The sequence below is a fragment of the Rissa tridactyla genome, chromosome 9, assembly GCF_028500815.1.
Source record: "Rissa tridactyla isolate bRisTri1 chromosome 9, bRisTri1.patW.cur.20221130, whole genome shotgun sequence".
In the NCBI taxonomy this organism is placed as follows: Eukaryota; Metazoa; Chordata; class Aves; order Charadriiformes; family Laridae; genus Rissa; species Rissa tridactyla.
Genome location: NC_071474.1, coordinates 23478689 through 23496348, shown reverse-complemented (window position 1 = coordinate 23496348; position 17660 = coordinate 23478689). Strand labels below are relative to the sequence as shown.

Here is a 17660-nt window from a genome sequence, read left to right as displayed (position 1 = left end):
TTGCTTGATCTGCAAAGCCAATAACAGCACAGCAAATGAGCTGCATTGACTCACCCGGCAAGAATTATCCTTTTGCTTTTAAAGTTAGAGGTTACCAAGTAGAGGCAGTGGGTGCTGTTTTTCTTTTTTTTTCCCCATTGTATCCACTCTGCCTGCCTGCATCTCAGACATGCCTTGTGGCATTCCCAAAACCTAATGTCTGTCTTCCCCAGTTCTCCTTTTCTGTACACGTACGCATGTGCAACCCCACTGGTTCCAGCATGGCTGAGAAGTCCCTGACCAGCTGCAGGGTCATGGCATCCCTTCTGGAGAATTTCTGGGATCCAGTTCCCACCCGAGACCTCAGCGTGGTTGCACAATTTAATGAGTGAACGGAAGGCCCTGGCTAGCAAAACAGGGGGCGAAATGGGGTGCAAACCAATGCAGTGGCTTGTGCTCCTGTTTGCAGAGGTCAGGATGAGGAATGGCCTGGTGCTGCCAAGAACAGGGGACACAAGGAAGTGGGGGCAGTGGCTGGTTTGCAGAGAAGAGGCTGATGATCAGTGTGAGTCCAGTATTGAAAGAGTCTGGAGTCAGTATGAGGGTAACAATAAGGGTATCAATTACTGCACTTTAGAATCTATAGACAGGAAGTGCTATATTCAAAGCATTATAGTAATATTTTTCAGTGATTTACTGCTTTACTAAGGCTATAAAATGTACTTTCACCGATTTGAAACCCCTCCTTCTGATGCTTGCGTGTTAGAAGGTGACACCTTTGCTACTGAGCTTTGAAATGGAGGGGAGTTAGCCAAAAACTACGTGCTCAGTGGTTGCATGGAATTGGGTGGGGGGGATAACAGCTCCCCTTCTTTTTCTGGAGGACACACCCTACAAACCACAACAAAAAAGGTGCGAGTAAAATTCCAAACCTGGTCCCCATATTGATTAAGGAGGGAAAAAAAAAAAAAGGTATAGGAATAATGAAAAAAAGAACAAACTCTCCAAGCAGCCCAGAATTTGATTGGATTAAAAAAAGTGTATTGGATGTCCAATACAAAATAATAAACATGAAGTTATTAAAAAAAGCCATAGAGTATACAGCAAATACTACAGAAAAGCAAAAAAATTGTACAGAAAGGTAGACGTCTACAGCAGTCCTCAAAATTATTCTACATGAGAATCATAAAACAATATACAGGTTTGGTTTTTTCCCAAAATGTCTCTGAGGGAAGCTGCCACTTAACAGCTTGACTATGACACTACAAGGATACACAATGTTCCAAATTTAAAATCACAGGATATGTAAGAAAACGTAGCATTAAAATGTGAAAAAGTGCAATACAGATTGTACACTGAATTGAATAAATGTTTTTTGTTTTTTTTTTTTTAGTTTCACCTTAAAAAACCAACTTTGAACAGTTGTTTTATCATTAAAAATATTCCCCCTCCCCAAATTCAATGACAATATTAACATTCATGGTGTTATACATAAGTAATATTCACAAAAACCCACCAGCTAAGAATACTGCGTATGTATGATGGTATTTCTTTGGGTATAGGTAAAAAATAGGCAAAGGAAAACATACACCCCCCCGCCTTCCAGGACAGGGTGCGTATTTTATTATTTAAATACATATTCTGTAGCTTATTTTGCCCTGAATTGTATTGATTAAAAGTCCAAACATCAATTATCCAGGTGGCCCACGGTGCTCCAGTTAATTTGATACCCACCCGCTCCCTCCCAAAATAATAAATAAACCCATCAAGTGTCCTAGAAATGACAACACAAAGAGTCGAGGAAAAGAAGGGAATTAAACTTCAACCCAAACCCCTGCTGCTCTCCAGGACGATTCCTTGGCTCTCCCTTCTCTTGCTGACAGGGACTATGAAAATGGGCCCAGAGCTTTAGCTTTAGTCACAGGGATAAAAGACAATAAATGAAGCAAAGTTCTTGTATTCTTTCTAAATTTAACTGTAAGCAAATTACAGTATTTCCTCTTAATGTTCCCACAGGTAGAGCCATGTAGCAGAAGCACCGTGGGCCACTGGCAGCAGTGCCCTGCACCCGAAACGCCCGTTACCTGCGTGTTCTCCATTGTTATCGCTGAGCTCCAAGATCACAAATCCGATCGCTCAGAAGGAACGGATTCTCCATCCCAATCATCAGTAAGTTTTGGGTTTCCTTTAATTTTAAAAGTGAAATTGCCCATGAGTTTGTTAGGCAGCTGGGTTTTGGTGGTTGTTTTTTGTTGTTTTTTTTTTTTTTTTGCTAAAATACAGTCCCTCTTTTTATGCCATTCCTCCTCACAGAGCATGGCAGGGCCAGGCCATCGTACCAGGAGAAAACAAAACCCCTTTTCCTTCTCCTCACATAGGAGTTCCCTTTTCACTTTCCTTCCTTTCTAGACAGATACGCGAACAGCACCTGAGTCGCTAATACTGTTTTTCTTTTCAAATGGTTTCCAAAGTGTAAAAAAATACATTTTTGCCTTGCTTATGTCTCTGAAAAATCCTTAAGAGAAGGATTCTTGTTTAAATGGCCTGGGACAGAGAAATTGCGCTGGGGCTGGACTTGCTGCTGAAGGACGCTGTGGCCACGTAGCGTGCTCAAACGGATGCCGTGGGCTGCTGCTGATGAGAAGAGGTCCCCAGTTCTCCGCTTCGGGGGGGGCCCGGGCAGCTCAAAGCTGAGCACCCCCAGCAGAGAAGGGCCATGCCCTGGGCACTGCTGCCTGCACTAAGCTCTCCCTGCTGAACGAGCGCCCCAGCTGTGGGCTCGTGTTTTAAACTAACACCACCAAAACAGAGCACTGTTGCCAAAATAAGCTGTAGTGTCATCTAAACATAAGGAACCCTACTTTCCAGGAGGAAATTTTCTTTAATGTTTCTAAAGGAGACTCTCGCCGCAATTCAGTAACCAGAGACACAGTATGCAGAAGTTACAAGGAAGGACGTTACAGAAGATGTGTTCATTTTCTGCAGTCTTTCGAGTCAATGTAGAAAGACGGGAAAACAACAATAATGAAATCTCCCACTGGATCCCCTCCCCTTCCCCATCTACTTTTCCCCACTCAAAATATTGAAACTGCACAAAAAGCGACAAACAAGCCTTTCAAATTACATTTCAATTCAAACAGACTGGTAATCTCACAGTGATGAGAGGAGAAAGTCAGGCTTTTAATAATTATAATATAAAAATAATAAAAAAAGCTTACAAATAGCAGTGCAGCATCCCAAAAGGCCGTGGATTAACTGCCAGAAGGGGACGTAATTATACGCAGAATAAAAAACAAAACAGAACAACCCACGCTGGCAATGAATTTTCATACACAATAGAACAAGCAGTCAAATGTCAGTCTAGGCTGTGGAAAACAGTTTCTCCTTTTTCTTTTTTTTTTTGATTACAATATTTTTTCCTTTTTATAAAAAAAAGATAAAATAAAAACACAAATAAAATTGTACATAAATGCAAATGTCCAACACTGAAAAGGCAGGGCAATCACACCACTGAGACAAAACCTGACCAGAAAAAAAAAACCCAAACGTAAAGTCCATTTTTTTTTTCCTTTTGTCTGGATGCTAGATTTCAGCCTGCTGCGTCCCATCCTGCACGGTCTCAGCAGGGAAATGGAATTCAACTTGGCAATGACTTCATTGCAGGATGATGACGAGAAAGGTCATCTCTTTTTTGACCAGCTGTAGCACAAATGCACCGGTTGGTTCGTTTGCTTTCTGTGTATGCTCTCGTGTGCTGTCCCTCTTTCTGTTTTTTTTCTCTTTTTTTTTTTTTCTTCTTTTTTTTTTTCTTCTTTTTTTTTTTTACTCTGTACAATTCCTTGTGTTCCAAGGCTGAGTCCCAAGACTTGTGAAACTGTTTGGAGTCATGTCCTGGTGAAGGTGGTCATGCTGTAGTGATGGCATTAAGGTCCTTCATAAGTCCTTCCAGGTGGGCCATCTCTTTGGTCAGCTCATCCGGTTCGTAATTCTGTGGGAGGCATAAAGAGTTACTGACAAGGTGACTCTCTTTAAGAGGGACAGAATAAGAAATAATCAGTGATTCTGGTCCAGATTGCGACCCTGACACATGAATAAGCAGAAGCAGATTTATCGACAGTTACAGGAATTAATAACTCTCTATTTTAAGCACAGATCTTTTTGCACTAGTGATTCATAGTTTCACTGATTTTTAAGACTGTGATCTTCTTATCTGTTTTCCTTGTATCAACTCCTGCTTCAAGATAACTTAGCTTCCTTTGAACCGAAGTAGATGTTTTAGAAAAATCTTCCCAGCTTAATTGGAAAAAAAGGTCAAAAGAACCACTTCCAAAAAAACTGTTTTGAGAATCATTATGCGTGTGAAAATCATACTCCCATTTTAGCCTCATTGTCTAGCTTCAGCGACATTGAACATTCTGTTATCAATGCACGTGTGCAGACAGATACCACCAACTAGTTCACCTCAACACCCACCTTTTCTAAGGTGACCAAGGCTTTTCCCAACCCCTTACCTTCTTGGAGCACTTCTCCAAACGCTCTTTGCTCTCTCAACACCGTTTTCACAGAAAGCGAGCCAGGCTGCAGATGCTGTTCCAACACCAGCTCTGCTCGTGCCAAAGCAGAAGCAACGCAACTCCTGGGTGATAGTTTCTGCTCTATATAGTTAAGGTCCATTATTGACCTTCTGACTAGAGTCTAATAATACGAAAGCTACTGCTCAGCTGATCACGTACCGTAAGACTGGAGCCCTTGCCAGAGTGGAGCCCTCAGCCCTGACTCTGGCCTCACTTCCTTTGCTTCTAGAAAAGAACCTTTTCTCTCATGTAAATAGAAACGAATGCAGCAGGCACTCTCCAGTTTACCCAGCAATCTAGATTGTACCAGAAAAGTCCTCTCTGTCCTGCATCCGATGCATTATCTGCCGACTATTGACAATGATAAATAGCAGTGAGGTAGAAGTGCTCAGATTTATTTGAGTGATGCTACGGGCTCAGGATCAATTCAAATCACTGTCTAATCATCATTTTTAAAACTCTTAACTAGCATTTAGTGTACTAATTTATTAACGAAGAAATTTATTAGTGGATACATTATAAACTTGTTGATGAATAAACTAATGAGTATATTTTTGGTACCAACCAAAAAAAAAAAAAAGAGTAAAGTAGGAGTGACAGCTAGACAGAAGGGCAAAAGTGCACCAAATGAAGCATGCGTGCCGTTTCTAGACCAGGGCGTACAGAAATAAAATCAAGAGGGTGACAAAAACAATGTGACAAAAGGAAAGGACAACAAGGGAACAAGGAAAAAAAAAAAAAAAGAAAAATGAATTCAAAATAAGCATTTCTTGTAGCAGTAATACAATAGCTAATACAGTAACTTGTTGGCTTGCAATCTGAAAGGAAAACAGCTCTTCCAGTGCCTGACACCCAAAACCATCCTCGCTTCTTAAAAGCTACTTCCAAAGAAGCCCAACAGTTCCTTTTCCCCCATAAAGTCAGAACACTTTTATGAGTATCTAAAAACCTGTTTGGGATGGTGGCTTTAAACATTTTGGCATGAATGCTAAATTTTCCATTGGCAATGACACTTTGGATGCTCTGCAGCAGCAGAGGAAGCTGCAGCTGCATGACTTTAATAGGATCCAGGCACGGTATGCCTGCAAACCAGACAGCGATAAATGACATCTCAAAGCAAGCATGAACACAACATCTTCAGCTGCACAGAAAAGCAAACGGCGCTGTTGGAGGCCTTCAGCTCTGTGAACAAAGATGCTCTTTACATCAAGATAAGCAGGCAAAAACCAGATGTGCAGGGCACTTCCACAGCCCCAGTACGGGAGCCTGCATACAGGAGCCCAAGTCATCAACTAAAGCTCCATTAGGCACTACGTACTGTAAAGAATGAAAAGCCTAGTGCTATACATGCTATTTGTCTTTCCTCTCCTTCTGTCGTTGTGATAGGCTGGCAGAAACCAGCAGCGTTGAGTCAAGAAAGGAAATCTCTGAGAACACGACTCTGTGTTCAGCTAAGAGCCTCCCTTCAGCCAAAATGTCGTCAAAGGTTTCTCGGTTCCTGACTGAGTGGGCCTTGTGGACCAGAACAGATGGAAGCGCTGCATCTGTTTAGTGTTGGGGAACTAGGAATGACAGTACGCTTTTAAGTACTTTTCACATTTAGAAAGCGCTACTAATACTTGCAATTAAAGTGCCAATTCTCTGACTTTGCTGCCTTGTGTAGAAGGTATTTGCACTGGATTTTTTTATATGGGTTAACAGAAGCCTCATTATTCTCTGCCTCTGAGTCTCACAGCAAGCATTACTAAAGTTTACAAGTATCATATAAAGAGAGATTCACCACGGTCTGATAATCACTGCCAAAAGCAAGGCGCTGGCAGCGTAAGAGTACCTACGCTTTCCGAGTCCTCGAGCATCCTGGTGGTCTCCTGCACATCAGGGGCACTGGGAACCACCACTGGCATGGGAGGCCGAGTTCTTCCTAAAGTCCCAATTGACGCAGTCTTCACCGAGTGAACTGGATGGTTAGGAGCTGAAAATAAATTGTTACATAGTTATGCCTCAGTTAATCAGTTCTTTTGCTTATTCAGAAAGCTCTTGAAAGTAGGAGAATGAAAAGGATTCTATTAGAGGAAAATGAATGGTTCAAATTATGGAGTGCTGAATTTTTGTCTAGTTCTTCTATGTACATAAAAGAAAAAGGCCTTGAAAATCATACCAACAAAATTGCCTCCAGCCTCTGTTGTATTTCCTTCAAAATATTTCCTTCTACCCCCCGCCCCTGCAGGAGCTTCTCTCATTTTCTTCTTAAAATCTCCTTTTTCTCTTTGTGGCAAGTGCCATGTGGCCAGTTTTCCCCCGCTCACCTTGCTGAGTCAGCAGCGGTGTGCTTGGCAGCGCAGGGTCGTACGTGGAACCAGCTGGTGGAACCGCTGGCACCGCAAAACTCTTCAGCGGGTGGGAAGGACGGACGTGTGCCGTTGGGAGGTTCTGAGCCGAATCCTCTTCTTGTGCATTAGCCAGGTAAGACCCCGGGGTGCTTTCGGGATCCTGGTGGTCAGCACATGTCTGAGACAAGGAAGCCGGCATCGTGTCCGTGCTCGGTGTGTTTCGAACGGATTCTACAGCAGACACAAAAAACCCCAAAACAGGTGTTTCTTTTCTTTAACAGAAATGTTCTCTGTGGTCAGATGGAAACATAACAGTAGTGTCTGCAAGCACCTTTTCCAAGATCGCTGTTATAAGCTAAGAAGTGATCACAGATTAACGATCTGTGGCGCAAATAACACCAATTCTGTGTAACTGTCCTGTGCTAAGGTGAATGGCAACAGCTGTCTAATAACAAATTAAGCCTGAGAATGACTCCGCAGGCATAATACCAAATCCACAGTTTTGCTCTGAAACAACTGCATATAATAAGAACTCAGATAAACAGCATGGAAAACAAATCTGCATCCTCATTTCACCATTGAGTATTTCATAGTATTGGCATTCTTTAATATTAAAAAAATTAAATATACATTAAGCATATATCACTGTACTGCATATAGAACAACTAAATTTTTTTCTGAGGTAGACTTGAAATCTCTTTACTTGCTGAAAGCTAAAATGGAATCACAGGCTTCGTTTGTTTGCCTGCAGCAGACTCCACCCTGATCTAAGAGAACAATGAGATGGCATATTGAATTTAGGGCATTGTGATCCTCCTCGGACCACATGCAGAAGATCTGGATTGTGAGAGCTGTCACTTCAGCAGTGTAAAAGCAGAAAAAGGGAACCCTCTGCCTCTCACGTCTGTCTGGCTGTGCATTTGCAGCCTCATGAATTGCTTTCATAAGGAAACAGGAAAGAACGCTGTTGGCTGGGGCACCTTAATTGAAATGCAGACCTTCAACTAGCGAAGCTCAGAGTTCACTTCATCTCAAGATGTTACCTATGTGCAATTTTGCAATACTGCTGGTTCCGAATTTTTCAGAGCACTGGAGACATTACAAAAACTATCGCAAATGATTGCGCTTCAAGCTTGAAAACGCTGTGCAGAAATCACTGCAATTTTCTGCGTGCTTCAGAAAGATTAACTGATGTCAGCTCTCAGTAGCAAAGTCTGGGCTTTTGTCCTCTCTTGGTTTTAATCACTACTAATTGGAAAAAACCTATCATATTAAGTAGGTCAAATTAGATTTAATCTGATGTTTCAGACTCAAGGGCTGAAGGCTTTAGAATAAAGAATCTTGCTATTTGAAGTTGTATGTAAGACATTAAGCCTCCTTTTCCAAGGACACCACCAGGTACCTCAAGGATCAATATCTGACCTACACAAGAAACTGTTTACAGAAAACTCAACCCATTGAGGATTTTTGTTTGTACTTAAACCCATCACTCTGATGCTCGTGGAACACCACAATGGAGATCGACCAAGTTAAGTTTCAGGTTTTGATTTCCACACGTTCAACTCATTGTTCCGTTACAAGCAAAATCTACCTGATGGTTTGTATCTCACCTGTGGAATTGGCCCTGTCTGAATGGGACATGGATGTGCCAATCGGCCACGGGTTGACCTGGTGATGGAGATAGCTGCGAGTTGGAGAAGCGAGGCTGCCGGAGTGGAAATGATGGTGAGGGTTATCGAGTGAATGGATGGGATGAGCACTAATCACAGCTGTGAATGAATATAAGACAGAAAAATGCTTAACATACAGACAAGCATGCACATGTACTGAAATGCACCATATCCCTCCCTTCTCCCACAGCACCACGGAACAGGGGAGCCAACTGCTCGGCAGAGTTACAATGACACCAAGATGACATGTTTCAATGCCAATTTTCCAGCTCTGCTCCAGCACTTTAGTTCCCTCTGTGCCAAGACACAAAATCCCCCAAAGAGGCAGAGCTCTTCATTTTCCTGCACAGAAAGTGCTTCTCTCTTGGCTGTATCTTTCAAGCGCTTTCTGCTACACTTGAGAAAAATTAAGCTCAGCTCCCTTTAGAACTTCCCTGTATTTCACGCTGTGCTATAAATGTCAGACCTAATACAGGAGACATACGGGTTCAAATTCCAAAATAACTTCTGGCTGTCATTGAATTTCTTAACATTGTAACCAAATGTGGCATCTTTGGTTAATTAAATAATGCAAGACAAATGGTAAGAGTACGGCAAGACACCAAAGGCTCCATTTATTCCTTCTGTGCAGACTTAATAAAGCTCTGCTCCAGTGCACTCAAACCAAAAGCCTTTCTTTTTTCCCTTTTTTTTTATCTTGCTGTTTTCTTTTTCCTGTTTGCGAGACATGAATTTCATACTTAATGTAAATCATCCTTTGTCCTCACTCTTCCGTGATAACAGCAAAACAAACTCTCACTGCTCCCCAGCTGGGTGGAAGAGCACGTGCAGAATTTAGCCTTATGCCAGACTAAAATACTGAATTGCTTAAAATCATCCAAAAGAGTCTCAACACAGAAAACAGGAGGGAAATGCTACCATTAACACCATAAAGAAAAACAAAAGGTTGTGGCTGGTTACTTTATTTTGAACCTTTTCTGGAAATTCTTCAGATGTGCTGCCTTTGAAAGTTACTTTCTAGGAATGACGTGATGCACAAATCCATCGTTCTAATGGTGAGTTCAGTTAAGACTTCTTGTGCTGATGCATGCGGTTTGAACTCGGAGGCTGACTAAACAAACCTGAACCCTCTGACTTCCTCATTTCCTGGAAAACAGCCTGTCAGCAGGACAGGATATGTGAATTGGCCAGGGGAGGCAATATACGTAGAGATTTTCAGCTGTTGGCAATAGAGAATTTCTCCCCCCACACCGAGATGCTAACGTCATCATCAACCTCTTGTAAATGAAGAGTAACTAAACTCTAATACTGAGTAATCAGTAGGTCTCGATTTAAGTCCTGTGAGATAACTGTCAAGGGGATGTGAAAAGTCAGATATTCTCATTTCAAGCAAGATTAAAATGCCACTCTGTCTTGCAGGGAACTGCCAAATGGAGGAATAACCCACAAAAGCCTGGAGCTCAGAAATCCAGCAGAGACAGCAGTCACCAGAGACACCAGGAGTTCTCTTGCATGTCAGCAAGGTAGGAGGCATATAGAGTTTAAGGCATAACATTTTCCAGGCATAAACATTTTGATTACTTCTACCTGTAGAAACCACTGCTCTACACCTGTGTTTCGGCAAGCGTTTCAATCAAGAGCAAATATAATGCATGTTAGTACAAAGGCTGCCAATACGTTTTTGCAACCACAATAAAAAATCATGCACATACACTAGACATTCAAGACATTTCCTAAAAGCTTAGAGATGGGGAGAAGAACACAAAATCGTAGCAGCTCTGAAACACCATCCAAAGCAGACTCTGGTGAGCAAGCGGAGAAAATCTGATGCGGTGAAAAGCCATGTCCCCAGAAAGCTTACCCTGCCACCCAGCTGGAACTGCTGGGTTTTGCTAATAATTTGCTGGGTTATCAGGCCTAAATCTGATAGCTTTGCAGGTCAAAAAGCAGCCTGTAGCACCAGCAGCTCTTAATGAAGATCATGATGCACTGTTTAATTTCAAGGAAAAGTTCAGATGAAGAACTGGATTGAGAGAAACATCGTGCGTTCAGGAAGAAATAGCCTTCTGCTTCCTAATGCCCTTCCAGGATTTTTTTTTCCAGTTAGGAAGGAACTAACTAGGCACACACCATTACTGTAAATTATACTAAAATTCAACATAATAAATTATCCTAATTTAGTATTTTAGAGGTAAATAATTAGATTTGAATGCTACAGTGGGAGAAGCCATAGGAAGGCATTTGCAGGCACAGACTTAAACACACTAAACAAATGGTCCTGCCGTCTGTGTTGCTTGCTGAGAAAGGGCCTCATGTACTGGTGTCAGTTTTCTCTGTAGCTTTTACAAAAAGGTATCTAAAGACATTTTGTTAATGTTTTCACTTAGTATAAAATAGAAATGTACAGTTGGAAGCCCTCAGAGCTTTTGCAAACAGGATAAAAAGTCAAACAAAATCACAAAAACAACCTCAGGCCCTAGGGCACCAGAAGACCTTCCGTATCCATCCTGACATGTAGTGCATCACGCTAACCTGGCACACCAAGCCGGCTGTGTCTGTGTCTGTGTCTGGTTCGTTCTTGCTGGGCAATAGCTAACAAAGAGGGGGAAAACAGGTCAGCTTTTCAAGCGAACACTGCAGCACTGGGACCAAAAATGGATGTCACAGCTGGGTTTAGTGCTGCAAGGGAAGATCATATCCACAACTGCATCTGCCAGCACTATCGCATCAGCTTGAACACCATCAAAAGGTAGAACTGGAATATAGTCCCTCCCTAAAATATGTATCACCACTATCACTTGTGTCAGCTGTACATCTTTTCATCCTACCTGGGACTGATCACCTAAGTTGCTGAGGATCTTTCTCACCAAATAACACAGTACTTTGCTACACTGCTCCGTGGAGCGCTCGGTGCACTGCAGCACAGGCTCCTGCACGAGTTCATCTTGTGCTACGTGTATCCAACGCTGCGTCCCATTTAGAGGAAAAACACACGGAAGAGCGCAAGGGAAGACTTACTGCAGTCTGAATTTGTTACAGGGTCACACAAGTCTGAACTCATCGTGTTCTAGCACCTGGCATGGGACAGGAAATCATCTGAATCCAACAGCTGCCATGTTAGACACCCATATTTGACAGCAAACAAACTTTTAAGAAAATAATTGGAGTAAAGATGACTAGGGTAAAACTGTATCCCTTACTCCTCCCTCATATGTGTAAAACTATATCCTCTGCTCCTCCCTCATACACATAAAACTGGGAGAAAACAAGGAGCATCAGACTATTTATTTTAAAACCAAGGAAAAAAGATACTACTCTTGTAAAAAGGTTTTTAAACAAGCCAACAGTCAAAAATTCACAAACTGAGCTAACTGGGTCATCAGGACCCTTGAAAAAACACGTGGAGGCCAAGAAAACCTAGCACCCATTTCAGTAAATAAAGCAGAAAGTTAGGAAGTCGAAACCTAACTGAAATCATTCCACAAAACATGAGAGCTTGTGGTAGCAAATTGCCTGGCTGCAGGGTAGAACGTGAACGTAGTGCTCAGGGAAGTCTAAGGCTCACACCAGGTAAGCACTGTGTGATTCAGCCTCACAGTTTTGTCACTGCGTGCTCACTGCTGTCCCGTTTTCTTGTGTTCAGTCTACTTGTGTAGGGGTTCAGCCAAGTCCCTCTCCATCTCAGGCACATCACTTGAAAATCAGATATATCGTTTAACTCTTAAAATATTTCATAATAATAATACTAATAATTAAAAGATATTTCTAATGACTCCACAACATTTCAGTTCAGCACTTTTGCTCAAATCGTCGAGTCTGCCCTGCCAGGTTCACAAAACCTCAGCCCCTATCAGTGGTCTATCCATGTTCAAATCAATTTGTGTAACAGACCCATTTTGGAGCAAAGCTGCTGTACATTTGGCAGGCTTTTGGTATCCTTCCCAAAAGATGAGCAGCATTACTCCTGCCAAGCCATTTCTTCTGCTCAGCACTAGCTCAGGAGTGGGGACGTCCTGCACCGAGACGGATGGTGATCTATTGCCCCAGCTCTCGAATTCTCTCCTACTGGCTGAGCAGCTGAGCTGTTCCTGAAGCTGCTCCTGAGCCGCTACCGCATTTTAGCTTGAAGCCATACTGATTTTGGTTTGCCATAGGAGGGTGGACTGTCAGCTACAGCTGGTCAAGAACCACTTCACAAATGTCCATGCAGTGGGGACAGCAGTTATACCAACGTTTTGGTATAAGAGTAAGATCACTGCAGATATGGGTATACATGGTCATTTAGAAAACAGTAACCACGACTGCTGTAAGAGTAAATCACTAATCTTAGAGTTTCAAGACAGTAAATAAGTCAATAAAGGGAACCAGCAAATATAATACAGCTAAATTTTCAAAAAGGCTCTGACAAGAGTCCACTGTAAAGTTAAAACACTAAGTTGCTGTTGAGGGAAAGCTCTTTTATGGACTGAAAGCTGGTCACAGATACGAAGCCAAGGGAGGGGCTTGGTAATCAATTTTCAAGACAGGGGAGAGTCAGCAGGAGATTCCCCAGGTATCAGTGCTGGGACTGGTTTTAATCAATTATCTTTCTCAGTGACCCAGACATGGAAGAAATCAGAGAAATCTTCAAGTTTAGAAATTATATTAAGGTCTTTGGGGTAGTCAAATGCTATTCCAATGGCAATGAACTTCAGACAGGCCTTTGACCACAGGACTGAGCGAGCAGGCGAAGAGATGGCAAGTAAACTTCAGCATTGCTAAATAACCTATCGCACTGAGGGAAAAATAATCCAAACAGTACTTATATGATGCCCAACTCGGAGCTGGCAGTTACAACTCAGCAAAGAGTTTTTGGAGATATAGTTGACAGATCTCTGATATCATTAGCTCAATATGCAGCTGCAGCCAAAAAAGCCAACGGAATCTTGTAGCACCTCATTTCAGCAGGAACATGGCAGAGGACGCGGTCTCCTGCTCTGTACCTTGGTGGTACTGCGTGCAGCTCTGGCCTGTCTGCATCTCAAGAAGCATGTAGGAAAGTTAGAGATGGTTCTGAGAATGGCAACTGAAGTGATCAAGGGGATGGAGCAGCTCCTTCATGAGAGGTGGCTAAAAAGGCTACGGCTGTTTGCTCTGGGGAGGAGAGAACTAACAGTGGAGCAGAACCTGACAGAGATGTACCGACTCTCTGCAATTCCTATGTAACAGCTGGATACTGGCAGAGTACAAAGGGAATGGACTATACGAAGCAGCCAGGCTCGTAGCCTTTCCCTACAAAGCACCTGCAGCTGCCAACTGCTGGGGACTGGGACAGACAGACTGCTGGACACATTCCTAGCTCTTCCCTGCTTCTGCAGCATGCCTCCTGCTCGCTCAGATACAGCTATTCTTTTTTCCTTTTAACTTGATCTAACTCTGCCTTCACGCTAAGGGACTCGGGATGCTGCCTTTGAACTCTTTCCATGGCGGATATGCCAGGACGCCTCAGGAGAAGTGCATAGGAAGCAGTATGGGAGCGTGCTGGTGCATACAGTACCAACACGGCTTGTTTGGGTGCTCCTGATTTCAAGCCAGCTGGTAGGTGGGCTGTTGACTTACGCTGAGGTGGTTGAGAATCAAAAGGCATCATCATCTTGGGCCTCATCCCCCTTCTTCCCGCCAGGGTGGACATGCTGTCCTCTGACTCATGCCCTGAAGGAAAAACACTGAAGGTTATTTACCATTGCAGCAGGACTTCTGTGATACCATACCAGATGATTTCAATCCTCCTCTCTTTATTTCTGGGCTTTCCTGTTTGTAAGCAGTTCTGTGACTCATAATTGATAAAAACAGCTCTTTCATCCTCCACGAGAAGACGGCAAAGAGGACAGTTAGGGGTAAAGATTATTGGGCTCTGGAGAAACTCTCCAGGCCACAATGCCAACACAAGCCTCTGGCAGTGCAGCTCTGGGCAGTGAGTGGCAGCATGGAGTCATCCATATGGCTGAGACAATTAACAACCACTTGTTAAGAAAGTGGTTAAGAAAGTGTTAAGGAAGTGTTAAGAAAGTTAAAAAAAAACTCACCCGCACCAAAACCTGATTGTGTGTTTGACTGCTGAAAAAAATGTCCCACACCTCTCAACAGCTTAATAGGAAACGCTTGCCAGATGATCTTCTGATTACTAATCGGCATTTACCAAGGGAAATTCATGATTTAACTCTCAGGCACTTAATTTTCTCACAAAAACATGTGATCCATCCTTTTCAGAGAGTCTTATAAACTAAGCACAAACCCCATTCGCTACTTGGAAAAAAAGAACATAAAAAGATAAGGGTAACTGAATAAACTAGGCACAGAACCAATTCACTACTTGGAAAACAAGAACTTAAAAAGACAAGGGTAACTGAATAATATGTCAATAAAGTGATTTCACCAGGTAGAGTAAGACCTATTTAATTTTAAACATCACGGTCAAAGTACTTGTTGATCACTCACCTCTGTAAGAATTCCGCCTCTGATGGATATTGCTGTCCATGGAATTATCAACCGGGGTGATGTCTTGGGAGTTGCGAGGGATTGGGGTATCTGTCATGATCGGATTGGGATCTGGAGATTTATCAATGGGTTTTAGCTCCAGTCTTTCATGATGGATCCAGAGGTCAGGAGGTTTGACATCTTTGGAGTTTCCTTTGTACTTATGGGACCCATTCACTGATTTGCAGGCAGCTCGTTTCCTTGGGAAGCAAAACAAATGAAATGTTCTTAGATGCAGGCTTCCTTTCACTTGTTGAAAAAGGCAAATTTTCACTGAGATTTCCTTCAGATCTTGTATCCAGCTGAGCAAAAGCTACCCACTGGGCAGGAAGCTTTGAATTTTACATATAAGCACATCTGACATCTCAAAGCGTGTGGTGCAGCTCTGATGCCATGAAATTTATCTCAAATACTACCACATGCTGCAGAACTGTGCTCGACAGTCTAAGCTTTCATTAACAAAAATTAAGTTTCCAGTACTTACGGTTATTAAGAGAATATTCCAAACATGAAGTGTACGTACATCATGCTGTGCGCGTACTCCAGGGCTTACAAACAACCTCAAACAATAGCTGCAGAAGGAGTGTGCAAATAGCCAATTATCCCAATAGGATGGTTAACTCTAAAGACTAATGACAAGAACGTTCGTTTTACCACTGCTCAGGTTACACACATCTAACTAACGTGCTTTTTCATCGCTGCTGAATAGCGGCAGCAGCAAACAGATTGCGAGGCAGATGTCCGACATGGCGGAATTTTGTAAAAGTGAAATGTAGAATTCCAGCACTGCCCTCCACGCACACTCCTCACTTTGAACCCTGGCAATGATGGAAGCAGGCGTTCCTTCAGGGTAGCATGCTTGCTAGAAATGGCTCAGATATGACTAATACAATTTTGAAAGTATCAATGAACACCTCTCTGTAGGCGATCCGCAGGCAGAGGTGCTGCCGGCACCCTGCTTTGGGCGCTGCAGCCGAACGAGTGAGAGAGATCAGAAGGTCGGTCATTGGCTGTGACTAACTAACATCACTGCACGCAAGGCAGGTGGCATTTAGAAACTGGGAAAACAAAGGCAAGATTTCACAGGGTTATGTCTGCTCCTTGAAAATAAAACATGTCTCTCAGGCACAGAGCCATGAATTTTGCCCTCTCCCAAGCACATCCCCCAGTTGCTAGACCATCACTCATATACCCTTGCTCCCCTTGTTCTCCTGGAGAACCTGCGTTTTTGCAGGATGATTCAGCATCAGCAAAGCAAGTGCAGATTATCTTCTAACCATAATAGATAAGAGATTATCTGTTACGCATAACAGTCTTTTCAAACTTAAAAAAAAGCTTTCAGCTCTGTTCAGTTCTTCCAAAGAACGTAGAGAAACAACCTTCAGGAGCCTATAAAGGGAAGCATCGCTGCTGTAGTCTGAATTCAGATGCTCTAAAGGAGGGCAGAATTCAGACGCACACCTATATTTAGGATTTTGGAGCACTTTCTAAGGAGTCCGATACCTGGTTCAGATTCCGCTCCAGCAACCTGTCTAAAAATTGGATATTATCATGCATAGCTTGTAAACCTACTCCACCCAGTGAAGTACATGCCAAGAACAGAAGTGAGAATCCTCCGGAGCTGCTGAGCTCCCCCAGCTCTAAAGAGATGAATCGACTGGAGGTTGGGTGCTGCTCTGCCCAGGTGAATTCTGCCTCCGCCCCTGCTGCAAAATGAGGCATTAACTCCCAGACGACCATGCCAACTTCCAGCAAGACATTCATCAGAAAATGCTGTGAGTACCACAAACACACAGAGCTGATTTTAAAGAAGAAATGCCAGATAAGCCTAATTTTTAAAGAATAATTTCTCCTCAGAGAGGGGCAAGTGCAGGTATACTTGAAAGCATTGCCCCAGTTTGTCTGTAAACTCTTGATCGTTTGTAAACTCTGAAACACTGATAAGGAAAAGCAGATCATCATCATCATCATCATACGCATGACAACCTACCTGTATTCATGCATGTTGTCTTCTGAACACAAGAATTCAAACTGCATTGCTAACCTGTTGTCAGAACAGAATTTCTACAGCCTACAAGGCTTAAAAGTAATAAACTCTAAAGTATCATAAAGATTAAATAATAGAATTAAGTGAGAAAGGTAGGACAGGGCAAAATGCCACCCAGACATCTTACTTTTTTTGGTGGGAAGTTGTACGACGAGTGCAGAAGACGGCGACTATCACCACTATCACAATGGTGATGACTCCAACAGACACTATGATCACAAGGAGCATGTTGCTGTCCAAGGGAGAAGTAGGACTTCCATGGGGACTGTTACTGCCTGGAAATTCGGGTGGGGAGAAAGGGGTTATTCATTATATAGAAAAAGTCCCCATCAAAAGGAAGCAGTGCCCATCAAAGACTTGTAGAATCATGCAGATTAGCAGAATGAGAAAGACGGTTTGTCTGCCGGGATTTCAAGAGAAGCGCTTGCTTATTCTTCTGTCATTTGCCAACTGTGTTTCTGTACAATTGTTATAAGGTACTTTATAGACCCATTTTCAACTAACAGTCTATAAAAAAGTCTCTGTTGACCCTACTCAAATAGTT

The 17660-nt window shown here is 42.7% G+C and overlaps 1 protein-coding gene across 10 annotated transcripts in view; it reads right to left on the bottom strand.

The window, feature by feature from the left end:
• Nucleotides 1–2170: 2170 nt before the first annotated feature.
• Nucleotides 2171–17660, bottom strand: part of NEO1 (neogenin 1) — a 214340-nt gene continuing 198850 nt past the window's right edge. For 7 of the 10 annotated variants that reach the window (XM_054214166.1, XM_054214167.1, XM_054214170.1 and 4 more), the window contains 7 exons: nt 17244–17391; nt 15031–15269; nt 14152–14244; nt 8494–8652; nt 6860–7114; nt 6389–6525; nt 2171–3967 (listed from right to left, as the gene is read on the bottom strand). In XM_054214166.1, the coding sequence (XP_054070141.1) occupies nt 3884–3967; nt 6389–6525; nt 6860–7114; nt 8494–8652; nt 14152–14244; nt 15031–15269; nt 17244–17391 (1115 nt within the window). In that variant the 3' untranslated portion in view covers nt 2171–3883. Of the gene's footprint in view, nt 3968–6384; nt 6526–6859; nt 7115–8493; nt 8653–14151; nt 14245–15030; nt 15270–17243; nt 17392–17660 lie in introns of all 10 variants that reach the window. The other 3 variants (XM_054214173.1, XM_054214172.1, XM_054214168.1) reach the window with 2 other exon arrangements.